This window comes from Photinus pyralis, unplaced genomic scaffold (genome assembly GCF_008802855.1).
Source record: "Photinus pyralis isolate 1611_PpyrPB1 unplaced genomic scaffold, Ppyr1.3 Ppyr1.4_LG8, whole genome shotgun sequence".
NCBI lineage: Eukaryota > Metazoa > Arthropoda > Insecta > Coleoptera > Lampyridae > Photinus > Photinus pyralis.
This window is the reverse complement of record NW_022170819.1, coordinates 33,990,213-34,011,903: the sequence shown is the minus strand read 5'-3', so window position 1 is coordinate 34,011,903 and position 21,691 is coordinate 33,990,213. Positions and strand designations below refer to the sequence as shown.

The 21,691-nt window shown below is 38.3% G+C and overlaps 3 protein-coding genes across 8 annotated transcripts in view; 1 reads left to right on the top strand and 2 right to left on the bottom strand.

Annotated features, from left to right (window-relative positions):
• Nucleotides 1–21,691, bottom strand: part of LOC116178534 (tight junction protein ZO-2-like) — a 61,682-nt gene that overhangs the window by 11,681 nt on the left and 28,310 nt on the right. For all 6 annotated transcript variants that reach the window (XM_031498044.1, XM_031498045.1, XM_031498046.1 and 3 more), the window contains exons 2-9: nucleotides 4,776–4,939; nucleotides 4,440–4,669; nucleotides 4,102–4,392; nucleotides 884–1,168; nucleotides 772–838; nucleotides 565–715; nucleotides 245–518; nucleotides 23–195 (exon numbers count right to left, since the gene is read on the bottom strand). In XM_031498044.1, the coding sequence (XP_031353904.1) occupies nucleotides 23–195; nucleotides 245–518; nucleotides 565–715; nucleotides 772–838; nucleotides 884–1,168; nucleotides 4,102–4,392; nucleotides 4,440–4,669; nucleotides 4,776–4,939 (1,635 nt within the window). The remainder of the gene's footprint in view (nucleotides 1–22; nucleotides 196–244; nucleotides 519–564; nucleotides 716–771; nucleotides 839–883; nucleotides 1,169–4,101; nucleotides 4,393–4,439; nucleotides 4,670–4,775; nucleotides 4,940–21,691) is intronic.
• LOC116178536 (farnesol dehydrogenase-like) lies at nucleotides 9,251–11,258 on the top strand. The gene is made up of 4 exons (XM_031498051.1): nucleotides 9,251–10,262; nucleotides 10,314–10,778; nucleotides 10,823–10,972; nucleotides 11,025–11,258. The coding sequence occupies exons 1-4, from the start codon at nucleotides 10,167–10,169 to the stop codon at nucleotides 11,064–11,066; spliced, it is 753 nt and encodes a 250-aa protein (XP_031353911.1). The 5' UTR covers nucleotides 9,251–10,166; the 3' UTR covers nucleotides 11,067–11,258.
• On the bottom strand, nucleotides 17,291–18,362 carry LOC116178537 (farnesol dehydrogenase-like). Its single transcript, XM_031498053.1, has 4 exons — nucleotides 18,162–18,362; nucleotides 17,652–18,116; nucleotides 17,458–17,607; nucleotides 17,291–17,405 (listed from the first exon to the last, which is right to left on the bottom strand). The coding sequence occupies exons 1-4, from the start codon at nucleotides 18,255–18,257 to the stop codon at nucleotides 17,364–17,366; spliced, it is 753 nt and encodes a 250-aa protein (XP_031353913.1). The 5' UTR covers nucleotides 18,258–18,362; the 3' UTR covers nucleotides 17,291–17,363.

The following is a 21,691-nucleotide window of genomic DNA, read 5'->3' as shown; positions in this document are numbered from 1 at the left end:
AATTGTTAAGAGAGAATATTACCTTCCCCAAACTTTTTGACCGTCTATTAGAGTTCCGCCGTCGCCTGAAAAAGCTTCCTCTCGATTCATTGGCCGACATTTCCTTTTTGGTAGCGTTAAACTGCGCCGTTGCCAGTTCTTCGGCCCGAGACTTGTTAGGTATAATGCCCTTCTGCCCTTGTTGATTATTTCGTCCTGGTGATTTGGAAATTTAACACGCAATTGCTACACGAACAGTACCTACCGATTCGATACACCTGCCAACAGCCCACTACTCCATTATACAAGGTATCAATGACGTGAAAGATGTCACCACTCTTAAAGCTCATTTCGCCCTTAACCGAATTTTCGTAGTGAAAATGCGTCTTAATATAAAAACTGTCGCCCTTCTGCGAGGCGACGATGCCGTCGTACTCCTCCTTGCAGAACTGAACGATCAACTCGATGCGATCCTGAAGGCTCAACAGGAACAGGACGGCCTCCTCTCGTGTCACACCCGTCATGTCCATGTCGTTAACCTAAAAATCGAGCGTGCGCATTCGAAATTGGCACCCTGGCAGCTACCTTTAAAATTTTATCCCCCGGTTGTAAACCTTGCAATGATGCCGGACTACCCGGTTGCACCGCCGTCACGAATATCCCGACGAAATTTCCACCAGTCAAACGAATTCCAACCGATCCCTCCTTATGGAATGTTATGTACCTGGCATCAGGTCTACAAAAAAAACAAACAAAAGACTAAGTGAAGATGGGCGGTTTCAGGCAACGTACACCGGTTGCTTCGTTTTGTGAATAATCGGATCGTCATCGTACAACTGCCTTCGACTACTGTAATAATCTAAAAAAAACCAATTAAGTCACAATTCATTATAGCCGTATGTACCTTCGGGTCTAGGCGGGGGCGGCCGCGGCGGTTCTTCCCGATTTTTCGCCCTCCCATATCCTTCGAGACTGTTCCTGTTCAATTGATTAATGTTTGCCTCCGAAAGGGGCTGTCGCAGTCGGCCGCGCGGCGCCAGGTTGCTTTTGTCGTCCAACGAACTGGGCCCGCCGTTTTGTTCGAGTTTGTCGTCAAATCCGCCGTTCGCGTTTACGTTCGGATTCCTGGTCGGCGGTTGGACATACAAATTTTGATTGGAGTAGCTTTGCGGTGAGGTCAGGAAGTCATCTAAAATTAACAGGTTCCAGCTACCCCCATCAACAATTTTAAGCAGTTGCTCTTTACAACAATCTTCCTATGTTAAATAAATGCAACAATTAAAGTATTATATTTCCTCAAATATAAGGTATAATTTGATGGGGACAAATATTTGCCAAGGAACTACGTTGTATGGATTTAAGAGTGTCTAGAAATCATTTTTAAAACATTTTTTAATCTTTAAGAAAATTTCCTCTTCCTACCAATTTTCAACTGCGGGGTTGTAACTTTCCCAAAACGTAAAATATTTTCATTTCTTTGATAGATTAGGTTGAAATAATCTACAAACCACCCTCGAATCGAGTTTTAAAATAAAACCCCTTCACTTGTTGTAACAGGTGGTGTCTTAAAGGCGTTTTCAAAAGTTTTAATTTTTCTAATTTGTATTTCATTCAACATAGGAAAGTTTACCCATATACCGCTTCTTAGCGAACATGAACAAAAGTATGTCTGGAAATAAAAAGCGATAACAACGCGTGGAATTTTTGAGACAAAACGTTGGTTAGACCGGAGGGGGGTTTTCGGAGACAAGGTTAGACCTTCAAAGAGCTAGCATATTATTTGTGTGGGAGAATGTTATCTTTGCCTAATTGTGTTAACGTGACGTTATTAAGCCCCCCAGGTACGATCTTGAAATGAATAAAAATGTCTAGAAGGCACCTTAATTAAGCGTTTTCAACAAAAAATTTGCGGGCCAAAATTTACCACAATTTTAATTAAACGTTCATTTCATTAATCGAAATCTGAGGTTACGTTAACTTTCTTCTCTACTAACTTGAACTATGCTGCGTTTAACGTGTATATAATTAACAGTTAATGTAATAATAAAAGTATGTACTAATAGGTATAATATACAATAGCATTTTAGGTTTAGTCCGACACTTCCATGTCATTTGAATGCTTTAGGAAAGAAGAATGTGGTATAGAGAGTTTTGCATATGGCAAGGATCGCCTTTCTGTATTGACCACCGAGAGGGGAAACCTTATCAGTCGAAAGGGGAAGGTACATCGTTAGCATCTTCCATAGACCGCCTCTTTGTTAGCGACCGCCGATTAACTTGGACAGCCTTTTCTATATAAGCCGGTGACTAACATCGATCGCCTCATCACTCGAAAGGGGGAGTGACCCCTATTATGGTGTAATTAGAAACACATGTATGGCTATACATAATTTTTTAACGTTTATTAAATCATGAAAATATAAAATAACCTTTAAGAAATTGAAGTTGGAAATCTTACCAACTTAAAAGTAATCGTGAAATATACATAACCTAATATTCGACGAAATTATGTTAACTGTGTATTAAGATTGTGGAAAATTTAGGACTTCTCCTGCAATTTTTGTTGTTGAAAACGCTTAATTAAGGTGCCCTCTAGCCAGTTTTATCAATTTCATGATTGCACCTGGAGGGCTTAATAACGTCATGAAATTGAAGCAGGTTTTCTTGGATGATCGATTCATACGATCTTTTCTTCCGCCACATTTTGCATGCATCATGAAGATAAGGTTAGCCAGGGTAGTGCACAAAGTCAACTGTACCATCCAAGCGATCTGTTTCCATATTTCTAAACGAAGCAGAATGTTCAAGGTGAGATAAGATCAATTTCTTACCAGAAGACAATATTACCCACGTCAATAGCTGTAACTTATTTTACATTTTTTGATTTGTATAAAGTAGTGGCCGGTTATTTTTAGGAATTCTCAGAAGGAATTTCGTTCGAAGTAATTTTAATATTCCTAAAGGAATCGACCCCTGAAAATTATTGGTATGAAGAAAGGATTTGCGTTATTTTGCATTTAATTTCAGTGGTTGGATTAAAATTTTGTTTAGCATTCAAGGGTGTGTGTATATTTAACAGGAGATTGTACCATTATCTGGTAATGATAAATTTCAAAATCATGGACATGTGATCACGAAATAGGCATTGCATTTTTTGTATTTCATTTAATGAATCAAACCTATATTTTATATCCAGCAACGTGTGAAACAAAATTGAAATTGTGTAACGAAGCACCCGTTTTCCGCCTTGAAGTCACCCGTTTTCGTGTATACTCTGTAGATGAATACCCGGAATTAAGAAACGATTTAGTTGGGCGCTTCGTTACGGAAAGTGTCATTATTAGGTTGATACGAATCCTTTCTGCCGACCTGAGAAATTCCAAGAGACAATGGGGGTTAATTAGATGTAGGAATTTAGTTGCAGTAAACGTTATCGAAATCAGTCGTGTGAGGTGTCCTTGGATGCAATCTAATTTTACCAGATGTTTGTAAATTGTCCCGGATTTGTATGATGACCAGAAGCCGAGAAATAAATTAATGAAATTTTAATCTTTGGATGTAGATAACTGAATAAGTACGCTGTGTTGGTTGGGAAAACCGTATCTATATCTTTGGCTTTTTCTTGTACAGTAATTTCTCCCGCTCCGGTAATTGCAAGGTAAGCTTTTCGCTACTTTCTGTTCCATTAATTATAAGGGGGGGATATTGTTTCGCTTTCCTGCATTTGCTTTCCCGTAGATACCGCTACCGAATCCGATTATTTACTATTCCCGCTTAGGGAAATTGCTGTCCGGTTTAATTTTGTTTTAGCAATCACCAGTAGCAAGGCCGTACTCTTGGTGGCGCTCGAGTTCGTCCGTCCGTCCGTTTCGCCGACAGAACACCCCGGTTGCCACCGACGTGTCGAGATTTGTTTGTCTTTATTTATTTTCATTCATCTAATTAGTTCGTCGCAACAATTCGCAAACAAAATTTTTCTGACTAGCTATTCTAATTTTGTGAAGTTGAAGACGTATTGCATGTTTTGCACATGGGAAGATTTGTGTGTAGAACAACGTTAACGTTAAATATCGTCTCGAAAAAATAGTAGAAGTTGAAAAATGTAAAACTAGCAGGTCGTACCTTTGTAAAAATTGTTAACAGCACCAGTTGTGCTCACAGAACTTTGAGTTTGATGCGAGATCGTGGAGGTCTGATTAAAATCTCGAGCAACCGTAATGTGCAGTTTATCCTTTGAGCTATCGATGATCTTCTTCGCCTCTTTTAACGACATCAAATCATTGCAGTTGGTGTTGTTCAGTTTCGTTATAAAATCGCCTTCGTTTAAACTTTGGTTTGTGCTTAACAGCTGCTCCCGCGCTTTCGTCGAGAGCTCCTTTATAAATAATTTACATCCGATCACCACTCCGAAATCTACAACAGTCGATGCAATGATGACACCTGAAAGTGACACCACAAACCTTCTTTTTTGGAATTTTTCGTTAGGGTAACCTTCGCAGGGAGCGGGTTAATTCCTAGCGCCGCCAGTGGAGGCCCCGAGCCTAGGCTGTGGCTGTGCTGATGGTTCGTCACCCGTCTCTTGATCAACAGCACCACCGTATCCCCGGAGTCTCGCAGTACCTGAACCGCTGTTGCGTAATCCACATTTTGCAGAGAGATCCCATTTACGGTTATAATTCGGTCGTTAACGCTAAAATTGTGACCAAAACTCAAATTACCGTTTTTTGAAAATTAAAAAAAAATGCTAGTACAAAGTCGAGAAAATCAGGAAAATTTAAGCAAAGTGAATTACTCACTGAAGCAGTCTTTCGGCAGGTCCGGATGCGAGAACGTCACTTACGGCTATGCTGGGATCACCAGAGGCAAAATGCGGATTGTCCCGTCCTCCCGAAACGGCTATACCGAAACCGTATCCCTGCACTCTTGTAACCGTCACCTGCTTGTATTCCCAGCCGCGTTCCTGGAAAAAAATCATCTTTTGAGTTCAGAGTAACACTAACACCGTTGATTCACCGAAAGTAAAAGCTAATACCTTTTTGGGTGAAACTGTAAACATCTGGCGTTTGATGATGAGATGTAATAATTAAGAAATCGAGAGGTTCAATCGTAAATATTCATTTATTGATATTTGAAAGTGGTATGCCTCATGGTATGCATAATGAAGTTGTAGGTGAGAGGTTATTACAACAACGATTTAAAGAGATCGGCATAAACACTACTGCAATTTTGTTTACTTGCTGGTGCACCTCAGGGGTCCGCCCTTGAACCATTGCTATGTTATTAATATGCAGCGTGTATTTTTATTTTTTATGTTATGAATATTCTATTTGTTTTCTGTATTTTTAATGCAACCAATACCTGTATGGATTGCGCCTGTCCCTCCGAGGGCATGAAATCTCATTACTGAGGCCAGGGAGGAAGCTGCGTTTTTCTTTTATAGCTTTAACGCAGCGTGAACGAAAAGAAAGAATTTTCAGGAAAAGGTTTTTGCACGTTCGGGATACTACCAATAGGTAGCTTCAGTACTATCAACCTGCTAAAAATCGGTATTATTGAAGATGCGTTTTCGTCACCCGTGCGATTGCGATGGTTTTACCATTTGCTATAAGCGCTTACATTTTACCCTTTATTGGGCAAAAAATAACAATTTTGTTCACCATAAAAATTCCGGTTGGGATCACTGGATCCAAAAAAATGCGATATTTCAAAAAATGCCACTCAATACAGTGTGTACTTTTTTTACGGGCCATATATAAACTAAAGTTGATGATTTCTCCGCAATTAAATGTTGTATTGAAACTCTCTTAACGCTGGTGTCTTTTAGAGCTCAAAAAGTGGCAATGAGAAAGTGTTTGCTTTTATTTTTAGCGCATTTTCCATCCATTTTCATTTGGAAGGCGCTATTATGGCCACTTTCTCCGTCCGTCCGAGGCCTTAACTACGCCTACAGGTTTCAAGATATGTTATTTAGTTCGTTTTTTTTTGCATTCGGTTGCTAATAACTCTGGCACCTCAACCAAGAAAAATCTTGAGGATTAATGTGCGCATGCGCAAAGTCAACTGTCTTATTTATGGATATCTTTCAAATTTTAAGCACAGATGCGTCTAGTAAAGAGAAACGTATTGCATATTGTAAAAAACAGATGTGCGCATGCGCAAACTGCGCAATGTCAATTTTCTTAGTAATCGAAATATTTCTTTTAAATTTTAACCACAGATTCTTGCAGTTAAAGCAAACATATCGCATATTTTAAGCATCAGGTCCGTGAATGCGCAGAATGTACATGGTGAGTCAACGATTGCGCGGAGTAACTTAATGCCTTGAAGATAAGATTTTTCGATAGAGTGCTTTTGTATTATAATATGGTTAAATATTCTCCACATTTTAAAAATATTTGGAATTATACAGGGTGCGCTCACAAAGTAGGGCCCCCAAATGGTACATTTTTTAAATGGAACCCCCTGTATTTGAATGCATTTTTGAATTCTACGTGTAATTGTACGTCTTTTCTATTATATGGTTAATATCCGGAAAGCTAGTAGTTTTAAAGATAATTCGATTTTTAAGAAAAATTGAGCATTTGCAAGCATCAGTATATTGTCAAAATTATTACTTAAATTTTGTTTCCAGGTTTTATATCTTTTATCCTGGGTTAAGTAAAAGTCAAATAAATACATCTACTATGAAACATTAAAAAAATAGCTTACAGGGTGTTTTTTTGGTAGATCCAAAGTTGCAAAACTTCATATGAAAAAATCTCACTTTTTTTAAATGGAACACCCTGTATATTTTTCTGTCATCTTTTAGCTCTTCTAAAAAGTTCAGTTTCGTCGAAAGTGAGGTTATATTGTTCCAAATTACATTGTTGTTTTTAAGTTGGTTATAGTGTTCTTAACATGTGCCAACTTTAATTTCTTAAAAGGTTATGTTATTTTTTCATGATATAATAGACGTTAAACAATGATGTACAACTATTATACATGTGTTTTTAATTATACCATAATAGCAGGAAGTAGTTCCCTACATGTTTTACATAAATGAATGCGAGAGATATTCCTTCTCCTCTCGACCGTGTAAGGCAGTGGATGCTAAGCAGCGATTTATACGGAAAAGGCGTTTCAAGTTAATCGGTGATTGCTAACAAAGAGGCGATCCATGGAAGATGCGAGAAATATTCCTTTCCCTCTCGACCGTATAAAGCGGTGGATGCTAAGCAGCGATTTATACGAAAAGGGCATTCCAAATTAATCGATGATTGCTAACATAGAGGCGATCCATGGAAAATGCGAGAGTATTCCTTCCCCTTTCGGCCGTATAAGGCGGTGGATGCTAAGCAGCGATTCAGGAAAAGGCGTTCAAAGTTAATCGGCGGTCGTTACGAACGAATTGGTATATGAAACATGCAGGAACTGCCCGGGTTTCGGTTTCCCCTCTCGGTGATCGATACAGAGAAGTCTATCTTTGTCAGATGCAACCTTCTCTACAACATTCTTCTTCCCTAAGACATTCAAGTTTAGACTGTATACCCTTCGAACAGTGGCCAGTGGGGTTATTAAAGTGCATCCACATGGAAGTGTCGTTTATTTGGTGTAAAAGTCGAACAAAACCTCAAATTGTATTTTATATTATACCTGTTATACTACTTTTATTACGTTAGCTGTTAATGTACACGTTAAACCCAGCATATTTCAATTTAGTAGACGAATAAGTTAACTTATCCTACGCAAATTAGCTGTCACTTAAATTTTTCAGTTTCGCCAACTTAAGAACGACGAAATATAAGTAAAATAACACCCGAGAGGACATCCTGTCATAAAATTGTGTACACCAGATATCCTTTTTAGACAAGATAACCTCGGATATCCTCAGATCTCCCCAGATATTCTCGGATATCCACAGATATCCTCAGTTATCCTTGAGTATATCCCTAGATATCCTCCGATATTCCCTGATATGCATGGCCTTCTAAAAGTATAGTAAAAAGTGATTTGAAACCTCATTTCGAACATCTAACCTAGCGAGAGGTCTAGTTAGTATACGTACAATAAACAATAATAATTTTTTTATTTTATAGCAGATGTTAACTAAATTAACATTTTAATAGGTTTGAATAAGTAGGCTAACTCGCTCTTTAACCGTAAGGGTAGATAAAGTGATTGCTTTAACCTCAAGGATAGATAAAGTGAAACAAATGATGCATTCTGATGACATTGTCATTCTTGTTAAAAATGGGACGCGGAGCACGAAATAAAATGAAGTTGAGAATAGAATACAATATTGTTTCCATGGCAGCGACGGGACATAAGTTTGCTATTTTTGACGTCTAAATTAAATTCCGAATTTTCTTAAGCTTTATAGCTAATGATGGCTTCTGCTGTAAAATAAGGTTTTGCATTATACACGACGATAAAGAGAAACTAACCATCTCGTGAAAGTTAATTCCCTCAATGGTTCCCTTTATCGTTTTGTATAATAAATAATTAAGCTTTCAGCAACATAAATATTTGTATATTTGTAAAAAATACATTAAGAAAAAAAAACAATTCTCTATCGCAATATATAAACACAAAAAAATTATCAAACAATAAATGCGAACACCCTGCATACCTATCAATAATAATTATAATTACTGAATTTTCTTAAGTATTTTGTACTTCTTTTTTATTTTCAGCAAATCATTTCTTTTGATACGAAAAGGATCGGTGCCTATTAGGTCTAGTACTCCGTAGAATATATATTTCTCGTGAACTTGTCTAATATCAGTATTTATGGTTTGTGGCCATACAAACACATCCATATATTGTTTTAAAAATTTCAATTACAATTTAAAAAATGTTGCAAAATGGCACAAGTGCAAAAAATATTTCAAAAAGAAGTTGTGTATCATAAAAACTCGAATAAAAACTGTTTCTAATTAATTAAATGTTTGTTAGCTACTTACGTTCGAAAATAAATGGGATGCGCACTATTATAAACCTCGCTATATCACTCGGGATAGCCTCAGATATCGGGATAACCTCAGATATCCTCGTGCATGTATATCCTCTACCGGATGCCCCCCATCGATAACACCAGATTTAGAGGAAATGAACTGAACTTTTAATTAAGATTGTGGAAAATTTAGGGCTTCTTCCGCAAAATTTTTTTATTGAAAAAAATTAGCGTCATTTATTTATTATTTATTATCCCTCTCTTGTTCTGGGTCCTCAACAGGCTTGCGCCCAATTACAGAGTACCCGCATAATGCTTTTTAGAGGTGCCCATAAACGCTATTGTCCGTGCAGGCCCGTAGCTAGGGGGTGGCCCCACCTAGAATGTGGTCTTGCCCCCACTGGAAATTACGGTTGATGGGTCCTTTACAAAAATTACAGGGGAAGCCTTTATCAAAAATTTCTTAAGCCCCACCGGCCACCCCTGCGACTTCATTCTGGCTACGGGCCTGTGTCCGTGTCTTTCCGTCTGTACTACTATGTACTAGTCCTCCAAGGATATGGATATTTTGGAATGCATCAGTCTAGTTAAATATTCGAAAAGTCTCCCTTTAAAATTTGAGGGGCATTTTATATTACTTTTGGGCTCAACGTTATTGCAAATTAGGTTGGAAAATAAAAGAAACTTTCACGCTGAATTCAAGTAGATACTTTTACATGGATTAGGTACACAACTTTATGCATGGCACATTTGCCCTCCTACAACTGGAGTTTATGGTGGTACATCGGCAGGACCTAGTAGTATCCGGAAGTACACAGAATTACTGGCAGAACAGGGCGAGTACTCCAAGTAATGCCAGTTCCGGTAGTACTAATTCAACCTAGTGGAAATCCAAGGATTGTGCATGTACTTGTTTTAAGTTTCACAAATCAAAATCACATCCTCGATTTACTGTTACCAACATCCACAAAGAAATGCATAAGGTTGAAGTCACATTGTGAAATTTAAATTTCTTCTTTTCGGCGTGACCCGTTTACTTTATAAGATTAGACTTTTAGCGTTGATGAGTGATATCATTGAATAAAGAATCAGATTTATTATTCAATGGTGATATTTAATTACTGAATGCTGTTAGCCTTTCATTAGGAAGTTACCAGCCGATAATGTGCAATTAACAAATATAAACACGCGCTTATCATGAGTTAAGAAGATAACTATAATAGCTTGGCGACCCAAATATTTCGCAGTAGTAGCCATGGAGAAGTTGGAAGGAAAACTTGCAGTGGTGACAGGAACTTCCTCTGGTATCGGCCGGGGAATTGCAATCAAATTGGTGGAAGCTGGACTGCGTGTGAGTGCTTCCCATTGATTTGCATGGTCATAGGACCGAACGCATTTTCAGGTCGTCGGTATTGCAAGACGCGAGGATCGCGGTCGAGAACTTGAGCTGGCTTTGGATGGGAAAAAAGGTCGATTCTATCATCTAACCGCCGATATTACAAAGGAGGAGGATGTGCTCAAGGCGTTTAAGTGGATCGAAGAAAATTTGGGAGTGGTTCATATTTTGGTAAATAACGCCGGTACAATGCGAGAAACTACACTCATCGATGGAAAGACGACGTGCTGGAAAGATATTGTGGACCTTAATATTTTCGGTTTATCCATGATGACAAGGGAGGCTGTAAAATCGATGCGAGCGAACAATATAACTGGCGAAATTATACATATAGGAAGCGTGGGAGGTTGCATATCATCATCCCCTACGAAGGGATCACGAATGTATTGCGCCAGCAAGCATGCGGTACGCAACTTGACAGAAGGGTTGCGACAAGAACTGATCGAAGTGGGTAGCGAAATTAAAATATCGGTAAGAATTACACGCGGCTTTCTTCGAGTAAGACCAAGTTTTAGTGCATCAATCCTGGACTGGTCGAGAATACCGAAATTGTCCAGTACAATGAAGCGATAAAGGGGTTCTTACCCTTACTCGAACATGCACTGAAACCTGAAGACATCGGGGACATGGTTTTGTTTGTACTTTCGCGACCACCTCATGTTCAGGTATTTAGCGCTATAGGTGTATAATCAACGAAATGATTTTGTCAATTCATAGATTCACGACATTCAAGTTAGATCAGTCGGTGAAATAGTTTAAAGAAGTCGATTGGAATACTACAATTAGTTTTTTTAGTCGATAGTCGGAAAAATGGCATATTATTGTTTTGTTTATGTCATCACAAAGCATGTGATTTCCGTACTGTACGGGAATCTTAATTCCTGTACAGTACGGGAAAATATCTATATTCTTGTGAGCATGAAAAAATAAAAGAACAGTTATACACGCAAATGAATAGTTTATTGCCTATTAATATGTACATTAATAGTACAATTATTGCAGGTTCCAATCAAATTTGATAGTCCAGTCAATGTCGACTCTACTTCATAATTAATTGAAGAAGTGGACTCCGTATTTGTTTTGGAGATGGTGCTAGTAGAGACGCCAACATTGCTTGCACCCTTACACTGAATATGTGCGCCAGAAATTGAAGTAACTATTCTCTCTGCCACATCCATTTTATTTTTTAAGGATTCTTCTATATATCCTTCCGCCACATTCGACGATTTCCAACCGCCGTGACGTTTTAAAACAGTCAAATCTGCACCATTATCTACCAAAATTGTCGCAGATGTCCTTCGAAAACAATGTCCCGTGTAAAGGTTTGCATCGGACAGTTTCAAAAAGTTAGCAACGATTTGTGGAATGCTGGCAAATGTATGCACCCCCACTACTTGCTTAAATCCTTTACCATTATGGTATTTGAAGAAAAACCTATTGCAGTGAAAATTGGATGGTCGAACGGCTGCATATTTACGGTATGTTTCTAAATAAGTGTCGTTTACTATAAACGACCGTGGTTTATTGGTTTTGTTGCATGGAATCTTCACCAGTAGTTGTGAACCCAAATCCTCAATGTCCGTAAGCTTTATGTTACATAACTCCTCTCGCCGACAGGCGCCATAAATTCCGAAAATTACCACAACCTAAAAAAATTAAATTATAATCTTCAGGCCTTTCAATTAAAATCTTACTTTAGCCATGAGGTAAGTATCATCTGGAGCGTTCATCATAAATTCTCGGATTTGTTCGTTGGTGAAGACTTTCGACTTCTTTGCTTTGTAACCCACGGATTGCTTTTTCAAATATGCTCGCAGTTTGTTATATGAAGTGATGTCTACATTTTGCTTTAACATAAGAGTGGCCTTCAACATGGAGTAATTTGCCCAAAGTGTTGAGGGTTTCATCTTTTTCGACAAATCAAGAAAATATCCGAGTACCACATTTTCCGAAAACGAATAAGTTCCTTTACTTGATCTATATTCCATAAAACGTTGATAAGCATTTTCATACTTCCCCTCGATTTAGTTGGCAACAGATTAAGAGTAGCTTCATTGACTGCCTCCAAAACTTCAGGTGGTGTTCTACAAAATAAATCTTCATCAAAATTACCATCGATATCCATTTTATATTAATATTGCACATCAACTAATTATAAATTCACTCAAACGAAAAAATTTTCGATTTGTTTACGTCATGTCCATGGTAACGTTCAAACAATGCATGCTCGGAAAACAAACTTGATGTTTGCATTTATTAAACGGTAAATAAAAAAAAGGCGCCGCCCGGGTTCGATCCTCGCACCTATCGCATACAAGCCTAGACTAATGACATTAGACCAAATGACAATTGGTGAAAATTAAATTTAGTTTGAAATGGTATATTTGGTGTTTTAACTATTGGCTATCGACTAAAAAATAGTATGTACAACACGTAGGAAAAGTATATTCCTGGACTCTGATAGTTGTAAGCCTCGGCTAACGCCTCGGCTTACAATCACTATCATCGTCCAGGAATATGCAACTTTTCCTACTTGTCATACAATCTACTATTTGTGTAAATAAATTAAAACAACTCAAATTAGTTAAACCCCACTTGAAACTAATCTTTCCTTGGTCTTAATAAAGACCATACCAGCGTCATCGTCTTTGAAAGAAAGAGAAGCGCAATGTTCCCAAATCACGTTCTTCCTGAGCACATGGCAAAGTATGTGGTCCTTGAGTAAATAGAGAAAAAATATGAATAGGAAGCCCCCGATTAAAATATCGTAGTAAATAACAAAGTGGGGGTGCGCTTGCGCAGAAATGGAAACTTATTCGACATTCTTTTTTTCCCCGCTCACCCTACCTCTTGAAACCTATTAAATAAATTTAAAAAATATGTTAAAAATAAAAAAAAAATTCGATGATGGTCGCGCTAGTGATTGATTAAAGTATATTTTTCATCAGACGTAAGTACCTACTTACCGACCCTTCGACACGTGTTTAATTGTTTTTACTAGACGGACGTAGGTAATATCAAAACTGTATAAAAATCGCTCGATATACGGGGTGGTGATTTGACGAACGCACCATACGGATCCGTACATACTATTATTTCCTTTTGATAAATTCAGAAACATTAAAAATTTAAAAATTAAAAACTGTCGCGTTTATAAAGTCGGTAATGCCATGGAGTTATGAGCTTTGTTAGATCTCAAACTGTCATGGCACCACTGATTTTCTTAAAAGCGCCAGTTTTTAGTTATCCAATTTCTTGGTTTCAAAGTTTAAAAAATTAATAGCCACAGTATAGATGGATTCGTAATTTTTTTTCTTTACAAAAAACCTAAAATAATTAGGGAAGCCAATAATCAGAAATGAAAAAAATACTATTGAAATTCCTATGGTGCGTTGTTCAAGTCACCGCCCGGTATAAGAAAATTAGTTCTGTAAATGCGCATGAGTATTTATGAAAAAAACTCGCGGTATTTTACATCAAACAATAACAATGTATAATCAATTGCGAAAATTCGAGTGCAAAAGGGCAAAGTAATTTTGGTGATACTCAATAATCGAAAAATGTATATTATAAAAATAAAAGGTTCAGCCTAGTGAATTGTAAATGGACGTCAATGCAACAGAGAATGAGTACATTACCTACTTCGATCCCTATGAAGGAAGTGTTTTACTTTTACCTTTTATAAATTTATTATTGTTCGACTTAATGTCTTTATTTTGGCATTTTACAAATGAACAACTGATGGCACAGGAAAATAGATTGCCATACAAAAGAATCAATAGTTCATACAGAAAAAATCGCTATATCTAAATCCTCAAAGGACGAAGTGTACGAAAAAAAAGAAATGTTTTTTCGTGCTCTTGCACTTAACCCAGAAAAATAAACACAAAATTAACAGTAAAGTAAAGAGTTCCCGAATACAGTATTAACCCAAACTATGAATCTTAAAAATAGAAAAGACAATGAGTTAAAAGAAAAAAATGAAAAACGATATAAAGAAAGGAAAATGAAACAAGTGTAAATTGTGCACAACTCTTGCAGATAAAGCGCATTTTTAAAACCGAAATAGCTTAGTAAATGGTTGCGTTATAAGGTAGTAGCATGGTATATTTATCGATGTTTCCTTTCTTGTTAGATGATTAATGGGGAGACCAATAGATATGCTCGTCAGGACAATTCATTTTGCCATTGTGGGTACTTTCCTCCGACAAAACGTTTTCGAGATATTCGCTCGTAGAGTTTTGACATCATCAATAGATATATTTCTTCCAGGCATCTCAATCGGCCTTTGCGAGTATATCCTCCAACAATCTGTGCTTGAAATGTAAGGAATTATTATATCCAGTCCCCTTTCCATCCCCTTTTACAATTAGGTGTCAGAAAGTAGGGCGGGTAGTTGGTAAGAAATAGTTCCTTTTGTTGAGACCTTTAATTGGAATACCATGAAAGATAAAATTAATTTCTACCCCCTCCCACCTCCCTTCAGCCATCGATTGATCTCGGAAAAGAGTCGCGCACGAAAATTATAGTTTGTACAAACCAATTCATTTCGGTGAGACCTTTCATTACGATAGAATACCATGAAGGGTAGAACGTGTGTTCGCCCCCACCCCCCTCCCATTTTCAAAAATTTTACGTGACAGTGGGCATGCGTATGCAAATTCTGAGACTAGTTGGTTGCAGCATGTAACAGTTATGCACATTTTACATTCAAGAACAGCATCTCACGAAATAATTAAGGGGGGGGGGGCTTGAGACAGCGAAATTTGATGGCCATCTGGCACACCTTCCAGATATGGGTACATATTGCAAAAAATTCCAGGACTCTAGGACCATTCCCCTAAAACTAGTTCAAAAACCGCACACGCGGGTATGGACGGACGGACGGACAAAACGCAAACAATAGCACGTTTGGAAAAAAGAATGGCGAGTAAGTTTCCATTTCTGCGCAAGCGCGTTCCAACTTTGTATTTACTAAGATATTTTGACGAAATTTTAATTGGAGAATTCTTTTTAAACACTTGACGGCATTTCATTTTTAGCACATTTTTTAAGAATTAAAAAAATCTGCTATTGTTTGCGTTTTGTATGTTCGTTCGTGCGGACCCACTTCTGCCGTTTTGAACTACTTCTAGGGGCAGTAGTAGCCTATAACGTGAAGGTATGCCAGACGGCCATCAAATTTCGAAGTTTCTAGCCCCCCCCCCCCCCCATGAATTATTTCCTGAGATGCTGTTTTTGAAAGTAAAACGTGCATAAATTTTACATACGACCCTTCATGGTATTCTAATGAAAGGTCTCATCGAGATAAATTGGTTTTTTACGAACTATATAATTTTCCAGTTTTTTTACCAACTTCTTTATCAAAAGAAAGGGTTGGAGATGGGGGAGGGGGGGGGGAGTAGAACTAGTTTTATCCTTCATGGTGGTTCATTAATTTCTACCAACCATAGTCCTCCTACTCGACCCCTTATCGTGATCGGATATATTTCCTTATATCTCAAGAATAGATTGTCAGAAGAGTGTACTCACAAAGGGCGATTGGGATGTCTGGATGACATATATCCATTGGTGATATCTGATATCAAAACAAGAGCGAGCGAATACCTCGAAAACGGTTTGTCGGAGGAAAGTACTCTCAAAGGCAAAATGAATCGACTGGACGAGACATATCTGTTGGTGAAGTCAAAGCTTTCAGTGCAAATATCTGCAGAATGAAGCGTTGGAGGATTTTGAATGTATGCCAGGCGGTCTTTCAGGTTTAAAAAAATGCGCTTTATCCAGGTAGTTTTTTTCTAATATGAATTGCGGAGTGAGCGAGTCCGATCGCCCTTTGAGGATAGACAATCGCTTAATCGCCTCGCCCAGAATTCGAGAATGGCCCACTTCAGTACCTCTGCTATTCATCAACTCCTAATTTTTCAGACACAAGAATGCCAGAGTGGCCTGCTCTCTCGTTTTCGTTAAACCGTGGTGGCGTAAAGCCATATCTATTGTTTCGAAGGTTGTTTTGTCAAAATCCCATTCTACTATAAAATACTCCCAGTGTGGACTGTAGTACAGAGACATATCAATCCGCCCTACGATGCAGTGCAGAGCTGACCTCCTGGGGAGTATGCGTGTTGGTTAGGGTGCAGTGGAAACCCCCGTATCCCTTATATACCTTATATAACTATCGCGCAGTCTTTCAAGTGTCTTAAGAAGAAAAGACATCAAACTGATGGGCGGTAAGCTTTGGGTGTAATCACCTGTGCCATGTCTGGGGGTAAAGACAATTTTTTATCTCTCTCCATTGTTTAGGTATACCTATATCTGAAAGCGATACAGCCCGTATACAGTGACATTTATTACGAAGTAGACATAGGGATTTACGTGTTTTTCCCTATGTCTACTTTTAAGACAAAATCTCTTCTGAAGGGCGCCTAATTTTATGCATCCAAAATAATGTTTTAAAACAAATAAACATTTGGCTGTCATATTAATTAGTTTGAATATTATTGCTCTGGCTTAACACATAAGAAATCTTTTACGCTCCTGTTATACCAATTGACAATATCAACTTCTTCTTCAGTTGAATACATCGCACACGAACGAAAATAAAAATACGGAACCCAAAGCAACAATATTCAAATTAATTAATGTGACAGTCGGATCTTCATTTGTTTTAAGAAGTTATTTTGGTTGCATAACATTAGGCGCCCTTCAGAGGAGATTTTGTCATTTAAAAGTAGACATAGAGAAAAACAATACACATAAATCCCTATGTCTACTTCTTAATGAATAATTACCACCGTATATTCTCACTATTTTTTTTAGTAGGTAGATGACACTAAGTAACATCATTGGGGAAAATTTCGCCATTCTTTCTCAAAGACTGTGCACGGGGAAAATTTGGTGAAACTAAAAGTACATTTAGTGTGGTCTTGATGAAGTGTAAGGGATGATTGCTATGCAACGACTCAAAAAAAATCAGTTGTAAGTGGGGTCTAACTAATTTGAGGTGTTTTAATTCATTTACAGAAATTAATTGGAGTATTCTACTCGTAATTGATTTGTTTAAACTATTTCACCGGTTGGCCTAACCAGAATGTCGTGAATCTATGGATAGACAAAATCATTTCGATGGCTATACATGTATAGATCTAAATACCTGAACATGAGGTGGTCTCGAAAGTACAAACAAAACCATATCGCCGATGTCTTCAGGTTTTAATATTTGCTCGATCAAGGGAAACCACCCCTTTACAGCTTCATTGTGCTCAATAATTTCGGTATTCCCGACAAGACCAGGATTGATGCACTAAAAGTTGATCTTACTCGAAGAAAGCCGCGTGTGATTTTTACCGATATTTTAATTTGGCTACCGACTTCGAGCAGTTCTTGTCGCAACCCTTCCGTCAAAGATCGTACCGCATGCTTGCTGGCACAATACATTCGTAATCCCTTCACAGGGGCTGATGATATGCATCCTGTCAGGCTTCCTATATGTATAATTTCGCCAGCTATATTGTTGGCTCTCATCGATTGTACAGCTTCCCTTGTCATCATTGATAAACCCAAAACATTAAGGTCTAGAATATCATTCCAACACGTCGTCTTCCCATCGATAAGTGTAGTTTCGCGCGTCGTACCCGCGTTATTTACCAAAATGTGAACCACTCCCAAATTACATTCGATCCATTTAAACGCGTTGAGTACCTCTTGCTCCTTTGTAATATCGGCGGTGAGATGATAGAATCTACCTTTTTTCCCATCCAAAGCCAGCTCAAGTTCTCGACCGCGATCCTCGCGTCTGGCGATACCCACAACCTGAAAATGCATTACGGTCCCTGCAAGTCAATGGGATACACTTACACGCAGTCCAGCCTCCACCAATTTGATTGCAATTCCCCGGCCGATGCCGGAGGAAGTTCCTGTGACTATTGCAAGCTTTCCTTCCCATTTCTCCATGGTTACTACTGTGAAATATTTGTGTTGAAGCACGCTATTATAAAGTTATCTTCCTCTTGCGATAAGGACGTGTTATCGACTGTTAAATGAAAAGCAAACCGCCTTACGTTGTGTACCAAAAGTTTCAAGTTTCACAATGGAGCATTTTTTTTGTGGAGGTTGATAACCGTAAATTGAGGATGTGATTTTGATTTGTGACTTAAAACAGTACAGGAACAATACTTGAATTCCACAAGGTTGAATGCTGGGACCCATAGTGTGCTGGAACAAATTTCCATCTAACGATTCATTGCTGGAATCCAGATACTGACATTCAGCAGGCAGTGAGATGGTCTCGTCCGAAGTCAATCCTGGAAGCTGCACTAGAAATTGATGCCACGAAACCATTGATGCACCAATCACACGCAAAAAAAGATAGAAAATCTAGAACACCGTGGAAAGAGTCGCCCTCAATGTTAAGTGCACGCAAAAAGTCCCAGGAACCCAGATTCGTCGGAAAACTAAGCAGGATCGATGAGATGGCGCAATCGTCGATCCGTCCCCGCATCAAGCCCATAGCCAAGACTATAACTGTCGCATCACCCTATGGCTTGATTAATGGAAAACCAAGGAGTATGCTGATGGATACGGGTGCCACGGGGCACATCGGCTTATTAATACCGCATGCCGATTAGGTACTGCAATTAGAGATGTCGCCAAAGTAACATGGATTGACCAATGTTCATATCGCTATCAGGACGACTATCGTGCGCTGGTAGCGGACATCGAGGAAAATATCATCTTGGGTAGGGACATCATGGGCAGATACGGTTTTTAACTTGATCTCAAACAGGGACTATTGAAACTGGAAGATAAAGAATTGGCGTTGTATCAGCGAGAGGACAGGTAGAAGTGACACATTCGTTAAGGAACGGTTGGAGGGAACTGCCACGAGACGATGAAAATAGTCCAAGATATGAAGGAGGAAAATGTGATTGTAGTTGTAGTAAGTAGTCCTTGGGCTTCTTCGGTAGTTCTTATGAAGAAGAAAGACGGTCCTGCCAGGATTGGTGTGGATTTTCGTCAACTAAACAACGTGACTAAGAAGGACGCATATCCGTTACCGAAAATTGTCGACACTTCTGATACGCTGGTTGAATATTCACAACGTTACATTTACAAAGAGTTAAGAGACTTCCAGAAGATAAGGAAAATACGGACTTTCCCTTTGGATCAGGAACCTTGAAGAGTATCTGCTGATCCGAAAAAGACAGCGCGATGCAAGATAGGCCCGCTTCAAAGAATAAACACTAAGTTTACTAGTTTATGTACCGAGTGACCCAATAAGACTGTTCCTCGGCCATATCTCGAGAACCGTTCGTCATATGACTTAGGGGTAAAAAAATTATTGGGTAAATCGTTCATGAAGAATCGCTGGAAAATACTTTCAAGTTATAAAAATGACCAACAGAGGGCGTAACTGCCTTAAATTTTAAAATTGCATTTTCTTTATATTGCGCATGATAAACTAAAATTTTTTTTTCACATTTTTAAAGAGAACCAGTTTATGTATCATTTTCGTAAAAACAAAAACTCAGTTATTTAAAAAACAAAGATGGTGCGAGGCGTTCAATTGTTTTTGCAACAATCTTCTTTAACTTCTTAACGGTTTGACCGATTTTAACAAATTTGGTATGGCTGAAAAGAGCATTCCTTGGGCAATGAGAATCAACCAAAATATAGTTAATCTAGTTGAATCCTTCTCCGCCAGGGGGCTAGTCTCACCGCCGATATTACAAAGGAGGAAGAGGTGCTCAAAGCGTTTAAATGGATCGAAAAAAATTTGGGAGTGGTTCACATTTTGGTAAATAACGTGGGTACGACGCGTGAAACTACACTTGCCCATGGGAAGACGACCTGCTGGGAAGATATTGTGGACCTTAATATTTTCGGTTTATCCATGATGACAAGGGAAGCTGTAAAATCGATGCGAGCGAATAACATAGCTGGAGAAATCATACATATAGTAATCGTGGTAGGTGCCATACCATCATCCCCTGTGAAAGGATTACGAATGTATTGTGCCAGCAAGCATGCGGTACGAGATTTGACAGAAGGGTTGCGAGCAAAACTGCTCGAAGTAGGTAGCGAAATTAAAGTCTCGGTAAGAATCAGGTACTAGCGACTTCCTTCGACTTCAACTTTCAGTGCCTCAATGTTGGATTGGTCGGAGATACGGAACTAGCCGAGCTCAATGAAGAGATAAAGGGGTGGTTTCCCTTTATGGAACAAACATTGAAACCTGAAGACATCGGAGATATGGTTTTGTTTGTACTTTCAAGACCACCTCATGTTCAGGTATTTAGCCCTATATAACCAACGAAATGATTTTTTCAATCTATAGATTCACGATATTCTGGTTCGACCAACCGGTGAAATAGTTTAAAGAAGTCGATTGGAATACTCCAATTAATTTCTGCAAATCAATTAAAACACCTCAAATTAGTTAAACCTGACTTACAACTAATTTTTTTGAGTCGTCCCAAGGAAATCTTCCTCGTATCATTATACTAGAGGTACCATTAGTTTCACCAAATTTGCACCGTGCAACGTCTTGGAAAAAAAATTGCTGTGGCTAGCACAGATACCACCTGCGCATGCGCGTTCTGCTCCAAAGCTTTTCAGCTCTTCCTTTTATGTCTAAGAATATGTGTACCAAATTCCAATCGGTTCAGCCGTTTAGCCGGAAATGAGAATACAGATGGACCGACAGACAGACCGTGCTTGAAAACGTGTATTTCCGTAAATTTTATTCGTTATATTCGTTATGGCTGGCTGGCCGGCTGTCCGGGTGAGATCTCAGCAACTACAATAGCTAGAGACTTCAAATTTTCACTAAAAGCTTTCTGCTATAGTGTAGATGTGCAGGCTCTAGTCTATTTTGAGTTAGATTACTTGTGAGATCGATAATTTAAGAAAATAATTTCGATATGGTGTTCGGAGGTGCTATAATTTTACCGTTAGATAGCGCTACCAGTATAAAAACTTAATTATTTACCCTCAATTGAAATTAAATAATAGTATATTAAGATACAAGTGTATAATCAAGTCTTTAAAGTACGTGCAACGAGTTTAATGGCACGACGCGAAGCGGAGTGCCTTTAACGTTGCAAGTGCTTTAAAGACCAATTATACACGTGTATCTTATAGTATTTTTTATTATACCTGCAGTATAATTTAAAAATAGGAAATACAATGAAATCATATTGACGTTATACTGGAATACATGTCTAATTTAAGGGTCGGTTTTACAATTACACTTTTACGGAGAATAAGATATTCTTGGAATAAGTGCCATAGCAACATGTATGCCATTGGTTGACAAAATGGTAACCAACGCAACCGTCGACATTTATTCTAGGTATAGCTTATTCTCGGTATATACCTTCATTGTA

Bases quoted from the DNA above. Each gene is read 5' to 3' on its own strand.
- LOC116178537 (XM_031498053.1), bottom strand. From the start codon at position 18,257: ATGGAGAAATGGGAAGGAAAGCTTGCAATAGTCACAGGAACTTCCTCC. The intron at 18,117-18,161 runs GTAAGTGTATCC...ATGCATTTTCAG, and splicing joins TGGTGGAGGCTGGACTGCGT to GTTGTGGGTATCGCCAGACG. The intron at 17,406-17,457 runs GTATTTAGATCT...GTCTATCCATAG, and splicing joins CGAGACCACCTCATGTTCAG to ATTCACGACATTCTGGTTAG.
- LOC116178536 (XM_031498051.1), top strand. From the start codon at position 10,167: ATGGAGAAGTTGGAAGGAAAACTTGCAGTGGTGACAGGAACTTCCTCT. The intron at 10,779-10,822 runs GTAAGAATTACA...ACCAAGTTTTAG, and splicing joins GTAGCGAAATTAAAATATCG to TGCATCAATCCTGGACTGGT. The intron at 10,973-11,024 runs GTATTTAGCGCT...GTCAATTCATAG, and splicing joins CGCGACCACCTCATGTTCAG to ATTCACGACATTCAAGTTAG.